The sequence below is a fragment of the Nycticebus coucang genome, chromosome 15, assembly GCF_027406575.1.
Source record: "Nycticebus coucang isolate mNycCou1 chromosome 15, mNycCou1.pri, whole genome shotgun sequence".
Lineage (NCBI taxonomy): Eukaryota > Metazoa > Chordata > Mammalia > Primates > Lorisidae > Nycticebus > Nycticebus coucang.
The window spans coordinates 78850650-78874170 of record NC_069794.1 but is presented as its reverse complement, the minus strand read 5'-3'; the positions used below and the strand labels follow the sequence as shown (position 1 = coordinate 78874170).

Sequence of the window (23521 nt, the reverse complement as noted above, 5' to 3'; positions counted from 1 at the left end):
ACTTAAAATGACAACAGAACAGAGAATTACACCTAACCACCCTTCAGGGTCAGGCAAATTAGGGGTGAGGACAGTTGTCTGAAGAAAATGATAAATACTTAGGTCAAAGTCTGATTTCTGATTCAGAAATAAAAGACGAATTATGTTACAAGCAGCCTGTTTGGATGAAAGAAAATTATCCTGCAATTGAAGTGAAAAAGTGATAAGGAAAAAAAGAAAAGAACAGAAGGGCTGGGGGGTGGGGGTCTACGCGGAGGGAGAGAGAAAGGAAGAAAAGAAACCTTCAAAATAACTGACCCTGGGTTTACACATTTCACCTGTGCAGTAGTAGCTGTTCTTGTCTCCACTTTTTAGGGGTGAGGAAACTGGGGCACAGGGTCCTCAATCTGCAACACACCTGTTCACAGGGTCACATAAAGGCTTCTTGCCCTTTCCTAATGAAACGTGTGTTCTTTCTCTAGGGCAAGGCAGACCCTGGGCCAAGGTGCTCTGGTCTTTTGCTTGGGGCATTCCCTTAACTTTTTGAGAAACTATCTGATTATGTTGCAACTGATAGAGTTGACTGGCTCTGCTGCCTGCTGATTCAGGCAGTCTGGCTGCCCACAGTGCCACATGTCAGCAGCCCAGGCTGTGTGCACAGGGTTGCCATTGCCATCAGAAGTGCTCAGGACACTGCACAGCTGCAGAGACTCTAGACGAGATACACCGCCCTTCAGGATTCAGTCCATCCCCTGCATGGCACCTGCCCTCCCTATTCCAAGAGGGGTGATATTGTGCCTAAGAAGGGTAATTGACATGAAATACCACAACAGGGTAAGCAACGGCTATCCTCTTCAAATCAGCCATGTTCTTATAGGTATCCCAAATAAAAGTGACCTTGTACTGGCCTTCACACATGTCATAGGGAGTGATGAAGCCTGAGACCCAGAGCTAACTTCTAGATATTGTTCAGTTCCAGCCGTGGCCTCCTTTCCCTGCCATGGACAGCTGGGCTATTTCATGCATAGAGCTCATCAGCTGTCACCAGCAGAGTTGAAGTTGGGTTTAGTCAGGCCAATGTGTGGATGTCTGGTCGCTGAGAAAACACCTACGAGCTTACTTAAGCTAGTCACTCAGCACGAGGTTATCCTAACAGTCGTTTTTCAAATACAGATAAAGATGGTGCTATCGAATGAGACAGACCATAGAGACGCCATCATATACTGTGAAGTTCTAATTGTTTTCAATAAGCAGTATGGAATATTAATATGTACTAATATCAAATAGGCCTTTCCTTCCTAATAAATGTTCATCTTGAAGACTTTTTTTAATGAATTTATTCCTTAAATATGTAAGTGTTTGTAGACAAACACATTTGGTCCTACTGAAAGGAATTTTGCTTGAGTAAGAACTGTGGAATTAGACTTTGGGGGTCAGCTTCCTGCCCCACGGAATGCAGTGGGAAAGTTCCCATAATCAGAGGGACCTCACTCAGCGCATTCCATGAGGGAAGCATCTGCAGAGGTTTTGTGCAGACAGTGCGGTGTCTTGAGATGCTATCAGCATCTCTGACAGCCAAAGGCCACCGTGTCCTGAGCAGATCCCAATCAAGTTCCACCACAACTTATTTGCAGCATAAGCAAGGATGTGTGTGCGCCTGTGTGTACGTACAGCAAGGCAGCATCAGACCGCACCCTGTGGGGAAAGAAAGCCAAACTCGTGAACTTGAGCTTACAATATTCCCATTGTGAGGATGTGCACCGAGAGAAAAGGTTATCATACTTTGAAACTTCTTTAAGGAAATTGTTCTCAATCAATTTCATGAGGTTCAAGGAAACTTAACTACAAGCTGACAAAGCAGCAAATGAAGCCAAATTCATTCACTCAACCACTATTTTCAGGATGTCTCTTAGGTGCCAGGCGCTCTTCTAAACACTGGGGATGTAGCAGTGAGCGAGAGAAGCACCATCCTACATTCCCTTAGAACTGTGAACACACCCACCAGTTCAGCTTCGAATACTAGACTGGGAGCCGCACGCACGCCCCTTCCCTTCTCACTGCACCTGGAATGTATCTGCAACACGGGGGCTGGTCCATATGTTTGTTGAACTAATACACAGAAACAAGGATCCCTCGTGAAAGTCTCTGGAGATATGGTAAAGCAAAACACTATTTACCCAATTATCATTCTATCTAATAAGTGAGGGGGATAGGGTGAATAAGATGTGGCCTCCGTTCCCAGGAAGCTTACAAGCTGAAAAGCAAAAACCAAAGCACAGATGTTCAGAAGGGCTGGTGGATATAAGGAACCACTTGTAAGTATTGTGCTGTGACTACAGCAAGTAGAAGCACATCAGGAAACGAAGAGGAAGAGGTAGGCAAGAATAAAAACCTAAGACTTTAAGTTTTTATCCTGACAGTGATGGGGAGCAGATGATGGAATTTAGACAGAAGAGAAAAAGGATCAAATTGAAGAGTGACGAGATCACTCTGGCTGCAGAGGTTGTGGAGGGACTGGAGGAGTCCTGGCTGGCCAGGAGGCCAATAAGGTGGTCCAGGTGAGAACTGATGAGGCCTTATTTTAGGCAGTCACAGTGGGACAGGAGAGGAGGTGGCAATTTCATGAGCAATCCATCAATCTCATGAGGAAAGATGATGTCAATTTCCACTCCAGTCTAAAAGATACTTTGTGGCAGGGACTGGGGCTGATAGGAAGTGAGGAAGTGACTAAGGTGTGCTTTTAAAGGCTAAAAGGATAAGAGAGAAGGGGGAAGTGGTGTCCTCTGCAAGGTCAGTGGTGAGGCATGTGGGATCAGTTTATCTGGGTTAAAAAGCACAGATCTACCACAGTAGGCTGTGTGACTCTGGGCAAGAGGCCTAATCTCTCTGTGTCTTAATTTCCTCATTCATAAAATGGGACTAATGACCTAAGATAGTCTACATGTATTTGCTATGATTCAGGGCAGGGAAACTTCCACGGCTCCAACTGCTGTCAGCATTTCATTCAAACCCATCATGTTCAGAATCTTCTGTGGTCTGGCTCTGTTCCCTATCTTGTATCATAGCCTACCATTTCCCAGGTCTGGGGTTTTATACTCACAAACTGTTCTCTGCCTATGATGCCCTCCCCTGACTTCATCTGGGCAGATCAAAATCCAAACACCACCTCTTACTAAAAGTATTAGATTCCCTTGATCTCCGAATCTTTTAAAATCTAATTTCTTTGAGTTGGCCTATGTCTCTTGGTTAGGTTTGAATGGGTCCCTTGACAGTGGCTGTTGTCTTACTCATCTTCCTACTGAAGCCCCTCCCCTCACCTGTAGTAGGACTCAGCACTCTGAGTTTCTTTGTTGGATTGAAAAAAAAAAAGCCCACGGGATGAAGTTCTCATGTATAAAATTGGGATGATATTGCCACCAATTCACTGGGTGGTTTTGAGTGCTTGGCACATAATAGGTGTTCATTAAATTATATCCTCATCCACATCCTCCTTTCTAAAAAGAAAAAGTTTCACTTGTTCTTTGCCTACCTGAATATAAACCTCTGTCTTGTTTTAATTAAGTTGAAGGATACAGGCATTACTTTAGAATTTCTGGGAAATTGTTCCCTGGAATCAATACATACAGAACCACTGTTCTGAATCACTGAGGCATTCCTTTACTAATTCCAAAGAGTATCCTCTCTGGAGGCATCACTTGAATATTTTGGGTCTTTTCTTTTTGGTCTTGGAGGAACGGTGCTCAGCTTTTGACCTCTGTGATCCTCTGGGAAGTGAGGATTCTGGGGAAGATACAGGTCCAGCAGCTACCTCTTCTCATCCCGCCCCGCAGGCCAGCTGCCGCGGAGGTCTGAAATAGAGCCCCAGACACAGGGGGAGGAGGCTGTGGGTAGTTTGGCCTGGCTGTTCCAAAAGAAGCAAGCAGGCAATTGTGACAGTCCTTGAGTTTTATTTTTATTTTCAAGATCTACTTTGAAGAATTTTGTGAGTCCCAAAGGAGCCATTTTATGTCCTTTTTTTTCCTTTTTCTTTAGAATTTCCTCTAAAGCCCATAGGGAGATTTAACATATTCCAGATTTAGCACTTTAATGGGCTTTTGTTCCTGCTGTAATTTTTTCCCCATTTTTAATTTCTTCTGTGATTTTTAATTGGCCATCCCTGGGATTACAAAATTTGCAAACTTGACAGCAAAATTTCTGGAAAGTCTTTGTTGTCATTGTTGTTTAGCTGGCCCAGGCCAGGTTTGAACCTGTCAGCCTAGGTGTATGTGGCTGGTGCCATAACCCCTGTGCTATGGGCGCACTGTAACCCCTGTGCTATGGGCATGAAGACTAAAGATAATTCCTCTTTTTTTCCTGTCTCACTATGTCGCTGTCTCTGTCACTGTCTCTGTCGCTGTCTCTGTCGCTGTCACTATTCCTCTGTCTCACTATGTCGCTGTTGGTAGAGTGCCATAGCATCACAGCTCACAGCAACATCAAGCTCTTGGGCTGAAGAGGTTCTCTTGCCTCAGCCTCCCAAGTAGCTGGGACTATAGGCACCTGCCACAACACCCAGCTATTTTTTTGTTGAAGTTGTCATAGTTGTTTTTAGCAGGCCTGAGCCAGGTTCGAACCCACCACCTACGGTGCATGTGGCTGGCGCTGTAACCACTGTGCTATGGGCGCTGAGCCTGGAAAGTCTTTTATGTGAGCACATTATACTAATATCACAAACACTGCCTGACTCAGAAGGTAAGAATGGATCTGTCCCAGAGACTAATTTTGTGTGAGCAGATTATGTTCACAAGGATGAACCATGAAGAGGCACCTGGTCTCGTGTAGAGAACCACAGAGACTCAAAGTGTAAGAATTTCTTTTTAGAACCATCTCGGTGATTTTCTCTCCCCAGGAACCTCGGACAAGTCCAACCTGGAGCTGATCACTCTGACGTGCACCTGTGTGGCTGCGACCCTCTTCTGGCTCCTCTTAACTCTCTTTATCAGAAAAATGAAAAGGGTAAGTGCGTAGATGAAGCCCCATTCTCCTGAAATACCTGGTCTTGTGTCTAGAGCAGTCACTAAACAAATATTTTTCCCTTCCCTCTCATTCTTACCTCTGACCTAACGAACACCAAAAACAAATCATGAAAATGTCTCTAATCACAAGGTAGGGTATTCAAAAGAAAGGCCAGCACAATGAATAGATGTATATTTCTTAGGGAACAGTCCAGAAGGGATATTGTTAATATACGAGATATGTGATAGAGTCTTTTAATTCAGCATGAGACCTAGGAACTCTTTCTTAATCTCCCTCTCTGCTAAGAAATAAAAAGGAAAGGCAAAATAAAGACCTACCCTTGCCTTATTTCTCATAACATCATGGAAATACAAATAAGTACACTGAGTCCCATCACAAAATTTAGTTCTTTAGAGCATGAGGTCCGGGATTCAGACTGTAATGAGGCTGGCATTCAGGAGTCAGCTTTCTATACGCAGGCCTGCAATACCACCTGCTTCTGTGAAATTCAGTGGGAGAAGAGTTAACATCCATTCAGTCTTTCTTTCTTCCACGCTTCCGGTATTTACTGCATGCCCGCTGAGTCGGTACAGAATGCCAGCCCTGTGGAAGGCCCCCTGGTGACTGGGGAGAGCAAATGCTGGAGTGAGCGGTCAGGAGAATGACTTGAGTCAACCACACAAATGTCAAACTGGAACTGTGACCCAGCTGACAGAGCAGGCTGCCTAACACAAGTGCAAGAGCCACAGGAAGGGGCGAAAGAAGGGCAGGAAAAGTGTTGTAGGCAGAGGGAACAGTCCAGATGAGCTGGAGCAGGGCAAGGGGACATGGTGAGGATGCGAGACTGACTGTGGCCAGTAGGGCTGCCGTGGGGAGAATGGGGAGAAGAGGTATGAGGAGAGACCACAGAGGAATGGAAAGGCTACAAGGCCCGGCTCAGTAGGAGCTTGGAGGCCGTGGTGAGAATTTAGTCTGTATTCTGAAAGCAATGGGGAAAAGATGGAGGTTAGGCCAAGGTGGGAGGTAGTAAGTGAGACAGATACATGTCTGGAAAGATCACTTTAGCTGCTGTGGGAATAGACCAGAGGGGGCAAGAATGACTAGAGAGGAACCGGGAAGACGACTTTCTATCAGCCCATGCAGGAAATGATGGCAGCTCTCATTAATGGTTAAAGTCAAGAGACACTTAGATGGCAAAATCAATAGGACTTAAAAAGTGTCAGGAGGTTTTCCCAATTTCTACAGAGATGAGTTAGCCCTTATTAATGTGCCAGGTCTGTGGACACTCTTCGTGTAGCATCTCAGTTAATTCCTCCAAAAATACAAAGAAGTGGATACGTTATTATTCCCATTTTATAGAGAGGAAAACTGAGGCTCAGAGAGGTAAAGTAACTGTCACTTTAGTTGCAGCTTAGTTTAGAACCCTGGCTATTTAGACTTGGTATTTAAAACTTCGTAGTGTTGGTATGGGAGGCAAGGCCAGCAACCATCAGGCTTCTGCCTTACAGAGTGATTGGTTTTGAGACATGACAAGGAAGGTCACTGCTTTAGAAGGAAACAAAGGTCACACGATAGTTTTGAAAGGGGAGATACATCATATAGGGAAATACATCTAACAAAAGCAAAAGTTGCCAAATCTGTAAGGGAGGTACAAAGGCTATAGAAGTTCAAAGGAGGAGAGGGGGAGAAAAAACTTCAGAGAAAGCGATGCCTGAGACAGACTTTGAAGGTTGTGGCTGGAAGGAAAGAAGCAGAAAAACAGCGCGCCCTACCCCTTCCTACTCCGCAGACTGGGGAATAGTCTGGTTCCTTACAGAGGAACCTTGTGGAAATAAAGCTGGAGAGATACGTTCAGATTAAGTTGAGGAGGTTTCCTTCTATTTTTAAAATTCTGTTCAATGAATTTGAATGTTAATGAGAAAGGATGAGCGCAAGAGATGACTATCTCAAAAATCTAACCCTAGAAAATTTGAAAAGGCACTGGTTGGGTGAAGGCAAAGAGGAACAAGGTGTCACAGGATATTTCCACGCGTTTCTCCTGCTACCATGTGCACTCCTCACTGATAAAGCTTAGATTTCATCTTTTCATTCCTGCCCTGCGTGGGCCAGTGTTTGAATCATAGCTAACATTTACTGATGCTTATTATAAACCAGGCCCTGCTCTAACAGCTTTACATCTGGTATTCCCAACAACCCTATGAGATAAGTACTTTTATTGTGACTCTTTTATACAGACTGAAACTAGGCCTCAAGTTGTGTGGCTGGGCAGAAGTTGAGCCTCCCTGCTGGGGCTCTAAAGGACTTACCTGTGCAGCCTCCACCCAGAGCACCTTGTCGCTGCTCAGTGCTAGTGTTGAGAAAGAATAAACGTTTGTCAGCTAACACTCTACCATCGTACTCTCCTCAAAGCCTTTTCTGAAGGATGTTTGCTGTTTCTGCTCATCTGCTCCATGGAGATAAACCAAAAATTCCCCTGAGTGCCCCATGGGAGACTGTCTACCACTGCCTGTCCCCTTCCTCCGTCAACACCACTGCCAACCTCCCCGTGCATCCTGCATAAACCCGAGCTATCCCTTGCTAGGGTTCAGCCCTCTGTGCTCTTGGAGGACTGGAGATGGTTTCTCATGATCGTAGCTCCACTGGGCACTGGCACTAAAAAGTTTAGTCATGAGTGCTCTCTGACGGGCACCTGGCACCCTGCCGAGGGAATGTGTGCTCGCCTAGCGTCAGTCCCCGACAAACTGACAAACGTGTTCCATCTCTCTGTTTCCCATCCTTTACGAGGCCTGAAACCTTTCTGCCCTGAGCTATTTATCACACATTTCAGTGAGAATTTTTGTGAGAAGGAGAAGGACTCCAAGTGATGGATGAGGTGAGCTGTGACAGCCAGGGACAGAGTGAGTGAGGCCTGCGGAATGTGGGTAGGTGCCAACTGGTCTGCATGGAGAGGTCGTCCTTTCTACTCCAACTCTGATTCTCTTTAGGGAAACGTGCCAAAAGGAAGGGCCCCAAAACTCATTTAAATGAAGTTTACATAATTTCTAGGCAAGAGTTACATGGGAAAGCATGCTTTCTTTCTGCCCTGTCTAAGCATCTACCCACAGAAATGCAATCATCAATTCTGGAAATTTGCCTATTAATAGGAAATATACCATTGATATGAGTCTAAGACACTAAATGTAAACCCAGTTATCTACAATCTGAAATAAAGGGTCTTTTCTGGGATTGGCTTACATTACCAAAATAAACAAACACTTCAAGACAGATGTCTGCCTTACTTACTTGACATCCAACCAGTGAACTCAGAATATACTTACATATGTAGTATAAGCCGTATACCATATTTACTCCTTGGCCTTTGAAATAATCAACTTCTACTTCTTCGGAAGGTAAAAGTTATTCTAATCTCACTTATGGACCCTATAGACTTTTCAGGTAACTAAACCAAGTAACAGATCAGGCCTTTTTGAAAAACACTTCATGGGCGGTGCCTGTGGCTCAGTCGGTAGGGCACCGGCCCCATATACCGAGGGTGGCGGGTTCAAACCCGGCCCCGGTCAAACTGCAACCCAAAAATAGCCGGGCGTTGTGGCGGGCGCCTGTAGTCCCAGCTGCTGGGGAGGCTGAGGCAGGAGAATCGCTTAAGCCCAGGAGTTGGAGGTTGCTGTGAGCTGTGTGATGCCACGGCACTCTACCGAGGGCCATGAAGTGAGACTCTGTCTCTACAAAAAAACAAAACAAAACAAAACAAAAAAAACACTTCATAAGAAATGTGCCTTTCCCATAGTACACGCCTGTAGTCCCAGCTACTCAGGAGGCTGAGGCAGATGGATCACTTGAGCCTAGGAGTTGGAGGTTTCAGGGAGCCGTGATGACAGCACTGCATTCTTACCTTAACCTGGACAACAGAGCAAGACCTTGTCAGAAAGGAAGGGAAGGGAGGCAAGGAAGTAGGCAAGAAAGAAGGAAAATGTACCTTTCACTGCACCAGGGATCCTGGGTTTGTCACTTACAACCTTTCCCATAAATGTAGAAAAGCCACGACGATGCACCCAGTTAACCTGTTTGTAACATATATTCCTGCTTGTACAGAATGGCCATGGGAAGTTATTTTTAGTCATTGTTTGGAATGACTTTATAAAAATGCTTTGCATTTTTTAGAAAGACCATCATGTAATTGTTTAAGAAAAAGCACAACGCATGTGGTCACAGGAGAATTGGAGTGCATTTTATACAAGATTGGATGGTGGAGCTCACATTACAGACATGTAGCATGGGAATGACACGGAGCTGCTAACAGAAATGACACGCTCGGGGTGATGTGTGAGTGTGAGTGTGTGTGTGTGGAGGGCGCTTGGTGAATCTGAACACACGGTTCAACCAAAGGAGCCAGAACACAGATAGATGTTGACTGGCTTTCCAGGGCTTTTTAAGTTGTTTTCTTCTTGATGACTTTGACATCTCTTTATTTTTCAGTCCTCTTCTGAAATAAAGACTGACTACCTATCCATCATAATGGACCCAGATGAAGTCCCCCTGGATGAGCAGTGTGAACGGCTCCCTTACGATGCCAGCAAGTGGGAGTTTGCCCGGGAGAGACTTAAACTGGGTAAGGTATTTGTCTGACAGATTCATAAACCTATACCGAGTACCTACTATGTGCTAAACACCGTGCCTTGAGGGATGTCAAAGTAAACTAGTTCTGGGACTCTACCCCCTAGTTGCTCACAAACTAGCAAGGGAGACGAACACAAAGTTAAACGTTTCTGATGGAATGTAGAGCTAATAGCAGAGGTGATAGGGAGCACCTGTTTGTCCGGTTATCAACGGACACTGGTCTAAGCCCTGGGGATACAAAGACGCTTGTGCCTCTGCCCTCAAAGGGCTCAGTTTGGAGACAGATGCAAAAGTGGTAAGGGAGGAGTTCCAACAGGAGGCACACAATCCAGGTATTCTCAAGCAGTGGGCCTGGTAGGGAGTCAGAAATCTGTGATCCAGAACACAACCGAGGACAGCAAGGAATAGTGAAATCAAACATTTGGTGAAAGAGTCGGTGTTTTCTAAGGCTATGGATAAAAAACAACAACAAAAAAAAAACCCCTCTGCACAAATCCACAAATTACAGACTGTGAATTTCTTAGGCTTTTGGGAAAGTCCAGACAGAGAAGACAGCTCTCAGGCAGTCTTTCAAGTTTCATTCTTGAAGAGCCAAGACTGCTTTCCAGGTAGTGCAGATGCTGTAAACAGCAGGCAATGTCCTTTTCCTCAGCTTACCCCCCAGCTCCTCCAGCTCAGAAGTCACGATGCAAATTAACCTCCAGCCTGCAGTGCTACAAAACAATCACAGCCTCAATTACTCCTACCCAAAATGTTTAGATTATGGCTTCTGAAAGTTTTCCATTCTCCCCTGTCAGAGAGAGTCATTGGCAGTTGGTACTAGGAAAATAGATTGTGGATCCAGTGTTCCTGGAGCTTGTCACTCTCAGTGTGACGAGCCTGTTGCTCCAAATTCAATAGGGCTGCCTCTCTCCCCCCACGCAAACTACAGTCAACTTGACCACCCCAGGGATTATAACAACTTGTCAACATACAGAGGTGGTCAACATAAGGAACCGGGCCTACTGTACTGATACATGCCCAGTCTATGCAAATTAGGTCAACTTAAGGAGGTGGTCAGTGTAGGGAGGTGGGAGGGTCTATTATATGTTGGGGTGAGGGGGCAGAGAGGGGAAAATGGTTTCTCTTGTTTTTTTTTTTTTTTTCTTGAGCCTTAAAATGATTCTGCTTACATTGAGAAAAGACGGGCTTCAGGAGTCTGTTCTGTTTGGCTTGAGGAAGAAACTTGGAAATCGGTTAAAAGCTAGAGAGAGAGAAGAAAGCCAGCAATGGCTGCTGACAGGGAAAAACTAAACTCAACTAAATTTAGAGTAGTTAAGGGCAGGTGGCACACGGAGTTCCTTCCGCAAGTCTAAATTGTATGGCAGTGACCTTGGCAGGGAACATGGGATAATTTTCCCACAATCATGAGCCGTTTTCAGGCCACACTGCTTTTCAGAGTAATTAGTCACTATCAAACATGCTTCTTCCAGCACAGGACACGTGAGCTTTCCTCCCGTCTCTTCGTTCCTTCCTGGTATCCCTGTGGTCCACATCATATCCAGGGAGACAGCTAATCCTCCTGCCAGGGTTCCCTTGGGGGGCTGTGGGTTCACATAATCCCATTTCAGGAGATTCTCCTGGTGGAAGATCTTTCTTATCATTCTGTTCCTTTCCGGAATTGCCACATGCTATGATTTGGCTGATGTCCATTTGAGTGTCTGATGTCTGAGAGTGTGTGTGTCAAGCCTGCTAAGTTTGTCCTTTAACACAGCATTGCTGCCAGGCCCAGAGGCACGCTCCTCCAACTGATGAACGTGGGAGCAGGGAAGCCCACGATGTGTTTGTTTTTTTAAGCCAAATAAATGACGGAAAGTGATTTGAAGTAATGTCTAGCAAGTGAAAGTAACCAGGATTATGTCCAGATAGAAAAAGCTGGTTTAAAGGGCAGAATCTGGAATTGCGAATGTAGAGAAAAACACAGATCAGATTCTATCTGTGTGACTAATAGCAGCCCTGGTGAGGGAAGATGGAATTTATAGTGCCTGACAGATGGCTACAATTGGAGCTTGGGTCAAAGGTGTTGCTACCATTGAAATTCCTGAAATCCAGAAACAAAAGAAACTTGTTTGGGGTTTTTGTTGTTTGGGGGTTTTGGTTCATGGTTCCTCATTAACTCAGGGAGACAATTCAGCTCCTATAAATTTAACACAGAAGTTAGGATGGTGTCTTCATTGTATCTTTCTGTTGGAAAATAACTGAAAGTCAGAATTACCTAACACGGGAAATGATACAGGGAACCAGAGTTTGACAAGCAGATGGGGTCAGGGCTGGTGCTGCCGCAAATGCCAGAGCAGGCCCAGCCTGTGCTGCCCTGCACTCTCCTAGAGTGGCCAGGGACCCTGGCCAGTCCAGGACGTTCTTAGAGGAGATTCCAGTACCCTCGCATTGTATGACAATGACCTAGCACATTTCTGAACTAGTAAGTGGCATTCCAGGCAATACTAAGGAGAATTTAAGGGAAAAGGAGGATCAGCCAAGGTCAATTCCAGTGCAGTTAGGCTCCCCTGAAGCTGGAACCATGAGTCTGCAGAAGGAGTCCAACTCATCAGATGATTAAACAGCCCCTAATAGCTTCATGCTGTGTTATGAGGCAGCAGTCAGCTTCCAAGAAAATGCATGAAAAGGCTGAGAGAAGCCAAGTGAGAAGCAGTGTATTCTCACTGACAGAAGCAAAGTCTTCAAACACTTGTTAAAACCAAGAGGTTTTGATGGCTGAGAAGGGAACGCACGGGCTGAAGCTGAGGAAAGGGAAAGGATTCCACCTGCCCCGCACAAGTGCCAGTCTTAGGGTGTGTGGAGAGATTATCCTGATACCATAGTAGACGGTAGACATCACTGCAGAAGAAAAAATAGTACTCTTTTATCCTAAATAAAGCAAGGAATAAACCTTCAACCAAATGTGACTTTGCCTAGTTTGGAAAAGGCCTGGCAGGTGCTGTTCCCACACCCAATTTCCATGCACAGCCCCTTCAGGGTCTGCTGGAGGCTCTTCTACTTTAGCATAACTTTTCTTTTCTTTTCTTTCTTTTTTTTTTTTTTTTTTCTTTTTTTGAGACAGAGTCTCACTCTGTTGCCCAGGCTAGAGTGCTATGGCATCATAGCTCACAACAACTTCAAACGATGAGTTCAAGCGATCTTCCTGCCTCAGCCTCCCTGGTAGCTGGGACTACAGACACCTACCATAGTGCCCGCTAATTTTTCTATTTTTAGTAGAGATGGGGTCTCACTCTTGCTCAGGCTGGTCTTAAACTCCTGAACTCAAGTGATCCACCCACCTCAGCCTCCCAGAGTGCTAGGATTACAGGCATGAGCCACTGCGCCCAGCTTATTTTAAGACTCCCCTGCTCTGGTCTAGCTCCTGGACAATGTTATGTGGAGAAGGAACAGACTATAGCTCTGCCCATGTTGCCTGAGCTGGGAGGAATGTCATTTAGTAGTCACCCCAGGAGCATTTGTGACCAGAGAGAAGCGTGTCATCTCAGCAGTGTTCCCTTCCTAATGCACAGTGAGTCCCCAAGAAATAGACGCAGAGTGATAGCCACACAGAGGCCCTAATGATTACGCTGCTAACTGAAACTTCCACATAGCCTAATTGGATACCTGGGTGGTGGGGATTAGAAGACATCAGCCGGACAAGGTGAAGACATTTTGTCACTGAGCAGTTGTGCATAAAGCTATAAAGGGAGCAGGAAAGCTTCATTACAAACTTTACAAGCAACGTAAGGAAAAAAACCCTTTGGGGAAAGGGATTGGAGTATGAGGAGGGAAGAGAGGAAGGAAGGTTAATTAACTGAAGGCACATTATTAGGACAGTTGGAGAAAGAGGACTTGGTGGGGAAAGGAGGCAGGTACGTGAAATTAACACTGTAACAGCCAGGATTTACTTTTAACAAGTGGTGTTTTGTTCTTCTTTATTTTTTCACCCCAAAAGAGCCACACAAAAAAAAAAAAAAAAGAAAAAAAGAAAGAAAAAAAAAAAAGGAAAGAAAGAAAGGGAAGAAAAAGAAAAGAAAAGCTGGGCGGAGCCTGTGGCTCAGTGAGTAGGGCGCCGGCCCCATATGCCGAGGGTGGCGGGTTCAAACCCAGCCCCGGCCAAACTGCAACAGAAAATAGCCGGGCGTTGTGGTGGGCGCCTGTAGTCCCAGCTGCTCGGGAGGCTGAGGCAAGAGAATCGCGTAAGCCCAAGAGTTAGAGCTTGCTGTGAGCTGTGTGATGCCACGGCACTCTACCTGAGGGCGGTACAGTGAGACTCTGTCTCTACAAAAAAAAAAAAAAAAAGAAAAGAAAAGAAAAGAAAAGCTGTCTTGGCTCACTGTTCTTTTGGCACATCGTGCTCGAGGTATGCTCTTTCTCTAGGTTCTATTAATATTTAGCTATTTCCTGATGTGCAAAAGGAAGTTTCCTGATATAAAAGGAGGCCAAGGTATTCCAGGGAGTATCCTCCCCAAAGGGCATCAGTCTCAAGGTCTCATCCCAGGGGCCCCTCTAGCCACCTATTACTATCCTTCAAATTCCCGAATGCGGTGCTCCATCTGAGAATAGACAGGGGATCTTCCATGTGCCAGGCACTGGGCTAGGTACCCTCTGAGCCAAGTTGGCTCATTTGAAAGTGGGGAAAGAAAAGTGTTAATGTTCATTATAGTATAACCCAACAGGTCTCATAAGAAACTTTGCTTTCTTTGTCTTTCTTTCCTTTTTTTTTTGACAGTCTTACTTTGTACCCCTGGGTAGAGTGCTGTAGCATCATAGCGCCTCTTGCCTCAGCCTCCTGAGTAGCCGGGACTACAGACACCCACCACAACATCTGGTTAGTTTTAGAGATGGGAACCTCAGTCTTTCTCAGGCTGGTCTCGAACTCCTCACCTCAGGCAACACACCCACCTCGGCCTGCCAGAGTACTCGGATTACAGGCGTGAGCCACTGAGGCCAGCCTGAAACCTTGCTTTCTGATCGCATGTAGCAGCTACCTCTCTGGGGTTGAAACAAATTATTACTAGTGGTTGACAGGCTCGTGGGCTGAAGCAACTTGAGGCTTTGTAATCTTCATGTAGATCCACTAGAAAGCCTAGGATTATTCTACCTATGAGGTTTGAGTAGTGACTTAGTGATTATGTTTTTAAGTTATGAGCAGGATTATAGTCTGTAGCAGTAACTACCAATCTCTATTTCTCCCTTTTTTGCTGAAAACAGATCAGAAGAAATGACCTTAAGTGGCAAGGAAGTCTTCTTGGTGCTCATGTTATGAGACAATGGGAGAGAGCGCACAGGATTCAGTAGCCTCTCTCCTCTGATGGGTCTCTGTAAAAGGAAAATGGACATCTACCCTCACTGAATGCCTTCCAGGGACCTACCCTAGCTCTAAAGGATGTGGGCCCTCAGAAGCAGTTAAGATTTGGAAGCAAGAGACCCTAGAAATGTGTCCCTTACTTGATCTCTCTGGGGTCAGTTCATTGGAGATGCCATTGAAAGCCACATGTCTCCCACACACACATAGGAAAAGGCATTTCCTTCCTGAGAAAGACTTAAACTCACCCTTTTGGCTTGACAAACAAACCAATGTCTTCTCTTCATTGTAGGCAAATCACTTGGAAGAGGGGCTTTTGGAAAAGTGGTTCAAGCATCTGCATTTGGCATTAAAAAATCACCGACATGCCGGACTGTGGCTGTGAAAATGCTGAAAGGTATGTATGCTGTAGTTAAGCTGTCAACTGAGCCATCACCTTTTTGCATTCCCTAAATGTTGGTGCACACTGGATATAGATTAGAAATAGACACAAGCTATTTCTGCTCTGGCCACCTAATTTTCTTCTACTACTGGAAACCCCTTTGCCCAAGAAGTTTTATATGATTCCAGCAAGAGCTCGAAATATACCTTGTAAATAGAACAATCCAGTGTTGTCCATGGGAAAACCATCTCTGTCGCCTCAGAGTTCTTTCTCCTTTCACAGCTCGGACTCTAGACTACCAGTGACATAAGCCCATTGTAACCACAAGTTCACATTTTGGCCTGAGCCACTGTGATGCTGTAATGGAAATTAAGCTGCACATCCTAAGTCCCAAAGGCTTAGCCTTAGCTTGACCTAACTATAAAGTGAAAGATAATGCTGGAACAACTGACTTGATCAGAGCTCTATTTTATACTGTCAGGCCCCAATGATAAAACATTTCCTCTTTGGAAATTAAAAAAACTCCATTATCTTTCTAGTACTGATAGGTACTAGTACTCTGTACTAGTGTGAAGCATGGGAGGCAGAGCCAAATTGCACAGTGAGTTATGACTACCACCGTAAGAGAGATTAAAAATAAAGACCAGTGAAAATGGTGTAAACCAAATGTCTCAAAGACTCATATGTCGGCTCGGCACCTGTGGCTCAAGGCGCTAAGGCACCAGCCACATACACCTGAGCTGGCAGGTTCAAATCCAGCCTGGCCCGCCAAGCAACAATGACGTCTGCAACCAAAAAATAGCCGAGCATTGTGGCGGGTGTCTGTAATCCCAGCTACTTGGGAGGTGGAGGCAGGAGAATCGTTTGAGCCCAGGAGTTAGAGGTTGCTGTGAGCTATGATGCCACGGTACTCTACCCAGGGTGACAGCTTGAGGCTCTGTCTCAAAAAAAAAAAAAAGACTCATATGTCCTTTAAAGTGTAGAAAATACTTTATTTCCTCATTCGTGATGGGCTTGTTATATTATTTCAACTTATTTTTAAGGTCTCGCAACCAGAAAGAAACAAGACTGAAAACTCCCAGGGCAGTTTTTAACATTCCAAAATCTCTAAGATATTGCCAGGGGATTCTGAGGCCAAGCAAGCTATAAGGGTCAGCAAAAAGGGCCAATTGCTTAGGGAGATGTCACAGTTCTTAATCTTTCATCTAATTCCATTATTTCAAAAGCCCCATGAAAAAATGTCTTCTACCTCAAAAGGCTGTTTTCATCAAGGAAGGACTGAAAGTCTCCTAAAATTCTACAAAGAACCCACCGGTTATACTCTGAAAGTAGCCCGGGAAGGAGTTGGGCATGTACGAGTCAGAGCTTTTGTTTGGGTCTAACTACCCAGATGACGATGGGCATTTCTGGGAGAATACCTGAACGCCATGGCTCTCTCCCTGAGCCGAGGTTCTGACGAGAAGAGGCTTCACCATGTGTCCTACATGAGAAAGCACCAGAGTGGCACTTTAATACATTAGGTTGAACCACACAATGTTGCCATTTTTCTTATTTTCTCTCAGCAGCCTTGTGAGGTAGACATTATTCTCCTAGTCTGATGAGGAAAACATGAGCCAGAAGGGTTAAATAGCCTGCCTCCGTGAGGCCACACAGCTTCTCAGTACAGAAGTAAGGGTTTGCGTGCAAAGGTCTTCCAGCTTTGAGAGCAATGCTCCTTCCCTGACATCATAGTGCCACAAAAGAGCTGCTGCAAAGACCTAGCCTCCTAGAATTGGGCTGTTGCTCCAAAATCCTGAAAATGATCCTGACCTGCTTTAGGGAGGCAATCCAATGTCCAAGCTAGAGTTAAGTGAACACTAAATCCAGAAGCATCTGCTTCCCTAGCTGGTCCCTTTCCCTGTTTCCTACCACTCACCGTCTGTAGGAGAGACAAGTGTGATGTCTAGACTAGTCTCTTGTGGGCCCAAGGTAACACCTGTGGTCCCACCTGAAAATGGAACCATCTTAGGAAGCAGAGCCAATTTTTTTCTCTGTGCCAAAGGGATAGGAATGCTTGGAAAGACTGATGAGTTTTAAGAGAGAAAATTCTCTCGGAGAGGCCAAGGCAGGTGGATTGCTTGAGCTCAGGAGTTCCAGACCAGCCTGAGCAAGAGTGAGAACCTCTCTCTACTAAAAATAGAAAAAGAACTAGCCAGGCATTGTGGTGGGTACCTATAGTCCCAGCTACTCAGGAAGCTGAGGCAAGAGGATCACTTGAACCCAAGAGTTTTAGGTTCTGTGAGCTATGATGATGCCATGGCACTCTACCCAGGGCAACAGAGTAAGACTCTGTTTCAAAAAAATAAAAACATGAGAAAAATGAAAGGAGAAAATTCTGACTTGAGATTTATTCTAAAGGCCCAGAGAATCTCTTCTATGTAATATGGAAATTATGTACATAATATCTTTATAAATGCATTTTTTTAGCCATTAGCATTGATTGGAAAAGATTGCCATATTGTCCACTCTATAAAATTTCTTTAAAAACTATTTAAAAATTCAGCTTTCTTGCTTAAATTGGTTGGCCATATGTTTTGGAAAAAATGAAAACGGTGGAATGTCAAACAAGGGCCATGAGTTAAAAGCCTTTTCAGAGTGTCCTTGAGCAAAAGCCATTAACCATTTGGACCCTACAAATGGGTCCTACTCTTCCCTTTGAAATGGGAAGAGTAATCATGTTTATTTATCCAAAATTATTTGTTGAACATCTACTGTGAGCCAACCCTAGCCCCAATGGGAGCCTTCTGGAGTTTATCTGATTATTATTAAAAATGATTTGTGCTTATGAAATATTATGTCTTTATCTACAACTCTATGACACTGTTCACCTCACACACCTTTGACCCACTTCCAGGACTCTGTCTTAGAGAAATATTAGCACATGTACACAAAGATTATTTATGTAATAGCAAGAAAACAGTATTATTTATGTAGTAGCAAGAAAACTGTAGAAATTCTAAATGTCAGGAAGACCATTAACCAATTTTAAAGATTGGAAAAATGTCTCTGATACATTGAAAAAGGGGAGAAACAAATTTTAAAAATACATTTATATATAAGATGCCATTTATATAATCTTCAAAAGATGGCTTTTGATTAGGCACATAAGCACATAGAAAAAGCTCTGACCCCCAGACCATTGCCAGTGGCTGCTTCTAGGAAGGCCTGTGAGTTGGAGTGGCTTTCACTAGATCCTTTTACTCCATAGCTTTTTAGTCCAACTCATGTTGTTGGAATATTCTCCAGCAAGATTAATCGACTTTTATATTTCTATAAATAATTAAAAATGTTTAAATGCCTTAAAAATTAACTAGCAAGAACAGAACAAACCAGCTTTAGACTCAGCTAATTCTTGGGCTTATGTTGCTTATCTCTGAGAATGAAGATGAAGTCAGATGCTATGAATCCACCCAGCCAGAGATAACCCTGTGAACTCCAGAGAGAAAAAGGTTCTAGGGAGAAAATAACATATGGCAAAGATGTTTACAGAAGTGGCCATTCTGCCCTTGCAGGCCCCTTGTCCTCCCTCTTCGTGACTCTCAAAGGGGGAAGAGTGAGAAGAGGGTGGATGAAGGTGTAGCCTCTGCCTGCAGGGTTCTTGCTATACCTGCTTCTGACAGAAAGGAAGTCTCTGGAAGGCACGTTCATGAGGTACCCAGCTCTGAGTCAGCACATTGCTGAACAGAACAAGGTCCACCAAGAGGAAATGTCCAGTGACTAACCCCACCACTGTGCTGGGCCTTACTGTAATCAAAAGGATGTTGGCTCAGGGGGTGGGAGTAATGAAAACAGTCTGGAGACTTGGCCTTTCTGCAGAATGTGGGGAAGTTAGTGAAGCAAATGGCTGAGCACTGACAAACGAGGAGGCGGGAAGGCCGCTCTGGACGGAAAGAGCCCCATTGTCCTATGGCCCTGACTCTTCCTTGCTTCTCACACAGAGGGGGCCACAGCCAGCGAGTACAAAGCTCTGATGACTGAGCTCAAGATCTTGACCCACATCGGCCACCATCTAAATGTGGTTAACCTGCTGGGAGCCTGCACCAAGCAAGGAGGTAAAGAAGGGGAGGCCTGCTCCATCTGCCCAGCCCTGAGAGAAGATTTCTCTGACATATAGTTCCTTCTCCCCAGCCCTGTTCTTCCTCACCTCCAGGAAAACAGCCTCTCAATGGCTCCAGAGGAAACAGTTTGTCCATTTATGGAAAGGTGCTTCCATCCTAGAACTGCCTTCCCTGTACAGTTAATTTAAAGGGTCTGAAGAGGGCTTTTAGATCTCCCTTCACAGGCTCTTGGCCAAGTGGGGGCATTTTTCTCTCAGGCTGACTTTGAAAGAGTGTGACCAGAACTAAGGTCAAAGCATGGAAGGTTGTACATCCCTTGGAGGCTTCACTAAAAGGAATGAAGGAATCCCTACTAGTAGGGGACAGGAGAGGGCCCTTCCCTTCAGATCCCCCATGACTGGCCTCCTGAGGACGGGGACAGAGCTGTGCCTTACAGTTCAGCCTGTTCTCACAGACCTTTCTCGCTTCCCCATGGAGATGCCTAGTCATTATTTGAGCCAGAAAAAAAGGTGCACATGACCTATGCAGACAAGCATTTCCCAAGCTCTTAACAAAGGTAGTGAGGATGAAGGGTAGCTGGGGAAGAACTACCTTCTAGGGTGGTGGCAGGTAGAGAGAGATAAGGCCCGGGGACCTAGACACAGCCCCGCCCACTGCTCCTTTATCCCTTCATAAGTTTTTCTCAGGGTTTTGTAGTAGCAACCTCATTCTGTTTGCTTCAACTTTGCATCTGAACCCACCTCAAAGTGCACCCCCTCAGCTCTGAGGTGCATTGCAGGACACCAGGCAGCGCCCAAGATGGGCTGAGTCCTCCCTCTGCAGAGGGGAGATTTGTAAGCTCAGGAAGCAACTTCCCTTTCTGGAAGCCTGAGGGGAAAGGAGGAGGTGCCATTAGGGTTCTAACATACATCTAAAAACTAGCAAAGTCCTCATAGTAACAGAAAACCTCTATATCTGGACCAGCCACCTCAGAACTAGGGAGTTGGGTGAGGACAAGGGTTGGGGGTTGGAGGTGGGGGTGGGGGTGCCAGGCTCCTGGCATGCCCTGGGCAGGAGTGGGTGGAGCAGTTCTAGGTCATTCACCCTTTGACCTGGAAGTAGAACCGTGCTGTGGGCCACGACACCACATGGGACCCATGGGGCCCCTGGACTTCCTTCCCAGCCTTCTTGTTTCCTTTCAATCCTCGGTCAGCAAACCTTGGCCAGCCTGTAAGCTTAGAATGGTTTGACCTTTTTAAATAATTAGGGGGAAAACATCGTAAGAATAATATTTAGTGAGGTGAGATTACATGAAACCCAAGTTTCTGTATTCATAAAGTCTTGTTCGGGCATAGTCAGACTTAGTTGTATTATCCATGGCTGTCTCTACACTGCAAAAGCAGAAATAAGTAGTAGTTAATTGGCCTGAAAACCTGAAAATATTCACTGTCTGGCCCTTTACAAAAAAAGTTTGCCAACCTTTGCCTTAAGGCCCTCTGACAAGCCCCCAGGCAGACTCTGGGCAGTCTCCAGGCAGCCTGCGGCTACTGGGGCCGCAGTTCTCTTCCCTGAGAGGAATGAGCAGGTGAACAGTCCTGGGGCCCATGTGACAGTGGCCAGCAGCCGCTCTCTCTACTGGCCAGGGTCTGGCAAAGAAGGTAGCTGGCTTTTGTCCCTCCTCTCCTCAAAGTTCTTTATTTCTTTCTCCTTTACTCTTTTCTTTCCAATGTGTCCCTGCACTCCCCCACCCCTTTCTTCTATTGGTAGTTTTTTGTTTGTTTGAGACAGAGTCTCAAGCTGTTGCCCTAGTTACAGTGCTGTGGCATCAATGCTCACAGCAACTTCAAACTCTTGGGCTTAAGTGAGTCTCTTGCCTCAGCCTCCCGAGTAGCTGGGATTACAGGCGCCCGCCACAACTCCCAGCTATGTTTTGGTTGTTGTTGCGATTGTCATTGTTGTTTAGCAGGCCCGGGCCAGGTTCGAACCGCCAGCTGGGCCCTACCCACTGAGCTACAGGTGCCGCCTGCTAGTGTATTTTTGAAACCCTTTCTCAGGTCAAATTGGGAAGAGTCATCCTGTTCATGGGTCTCCCATCCCTAAAACGCATTTCTAGGCCCCTACTATGCAGGCAGATCAGTTTGAAGTTTCTCAGGCAGCCTGAAGGCTGGCAATGACTGCCTGGCTCCGCGTGGCTGAGTACATACATACATATGCTGTTTTGGTTGCAGGGCCTCTGATGGTGATTGTTGAATACTGCAAGTATGGAAATCTATCCAACTACCTCAAGAGCAAACGTGATTTATTCTTTCTTAACAAGGTAAGGATGTTAACGGTTGGAATTTTTAAAAGAGAGCAATGAGTTTCCATTTAGTCTATGGTAGCATAAAACAAGAGAAACCTATATTCTATTAATGATTAGGCTTAAAACTCAGTCTCTGCTTTTTCCACGTTTTCCTACCATGCTCATCTGTGACAGTCTTTTGTGGCTATCACAGAGAATCATTTGAACTCAAACTCAGTGTCTGTGGGGATAATTTGGGATTAAATTTACTAACCATTTGTCTAAATACCTACCAAATCATCTTGATAATTTTATTTTTCTTTATATAGACATGTCCTTGTAAACACATATATACACAGGTCACTTGTTTCTTGAAAGAAGATGATAGCAAATATAATTGTCTCCATGTGTTAGGTTAGACTGTGATTAAAGACACAAATGAGTAACTCAGACAACAACAAGAGATCAGTGACGGTAGCAGAGGTAGCAGTCATTAGCTTTCCTTCCTCCTCCCCTTTCTGTCACGGCCAAAGTCATCCCCAACGTATACTCTGAAGCGGCATGATCCAATAAATAAAAGCTGTGTAATCAAAGGAACACTTGAGCCCAAGACCTAAGAAAAACAAGGCTTAAAAGAGATGATTGAAGAGAGGAGAAATAATTTACCAAAACTGTCAGTATGACATATGGCACTGAAGCTATGTCCTTCTGTGGTCTGAAGATTTCCAGGGAACAGAGATTCCAGATTATTAACCAGTAAGCAGCAGCATTAGTGATGAATCCATGTGGTGTGGCGGTTAAGCACTCAGACTCCAGAATCAGACTTCCTGGATTTAAATCCTGTCTCTACCTCTCATAAAATCTGGGACCTTAGACAAGTTACTCAATCTAAGTTTCAGTTCCCTCTTTTTATTAAATGGAACTAATAATAGAACCCAATTGATAGGATTGTTGAGAGAATCAAAATCAGTTAAGCACTCAATATGTGTTAATCATCACCATCATTGTTGATGATTATTAACCCACTGAGGTAGAAAAATTGAGTGAGTCTAACTTAATGCTACTGCTCTCTATGGTAGATAAAGTGTTAGATATCAAAGAATGATGCCCATCTTTATCGTGTGGGCAAGAGTCTTTGCAAACAAATAAGAACCACAGCCCCATTCTCTCACCCCCCAAACCTTGATCTAACCAGAGACACAGGTGTCCTATCATTCTCGTGATATATGCAAGGACATGTTTTCTGCGGTTTTAAAGCAGGCCTCTAGGAAGTAGAATCTTGAAGCTGAAAGGAATCTTTGTGATCCGCTGGTTCACACTGTTAGATTGGAGATGTGCCTGTAGACATACCCAACACTAGGGGAAGGGGGTGGGGAGGAGAACTCAGCTCTCTAGAATCTTCTAGTGCTTTCTCTATGCACCACAATGAATAAGGTGAAAAAAAGCCTAAGAAAAAGTGGAAAGTGGTGCTCTGGGTTGAGAGCAGTGCGAACTCCGTTCTGAAATCCTGGAGTGGCTTCAGGAAGAGCTCAGCCAGCAGAACACCCCAGGGACCTGGGCAGGATGGAACGTTTGGGTTTGTGCATCCTTTGTTTTGAAGAGCTTGCTTCCTTCTCTGGCTATATTTAATGATTCGCTTCCCTGTGCAACTTGGTGGAGTTTAGCGTTTTTGTGGAAAACTCACTGTCTTTCATATTTGTAGCCTAAGTGAAGATAAAGAGAAGCTGAAGGAAAATCAAAACCAAAAGGGTAAATAAATCAAAAGTGGAATATTTCATTTTCCAAGTAAATTCATCAGGATCCTTAAATATTATTTGTAATAAATTTCCTGCATGCTGCTAGAGTCCCAAAATTTCACTACATTA

At 44.8% G+C, this 23521-nt stretch overlaps 1 protein-coding gene across 1 annotated transcript in view; it reads left to right on the top strand.

Annotated features, from left to right (window-relative positions):
* The window catches only part of FLT1 (fms related receptor tyrosine kinase 1), a 187719-nt gene that overhangs the window by 140846 nt on the left and 23352 nt on the right, over positions 1-23521 (top strand). Inside the window, exons 16-20 of the mRNA XM_053563427.1 lie at positions 4868-4974; positions 9451-9583; positions 15210-15314; positions 19277-19390; positions 21604-21692. Coding sequence (XP_053419402.1) covers positions 4868-4974; positions 9451-9583; positions 15210-15314; positions 19277-19390; positions 21604-21692 — 548 coding nt within the window. The remainder of the gene's footprint in view (positions 1-4867; positions 4975-9450; positions 9584-15209; positions 15315-19276; positions 19391-21603; positions 21693-23521) is intronic.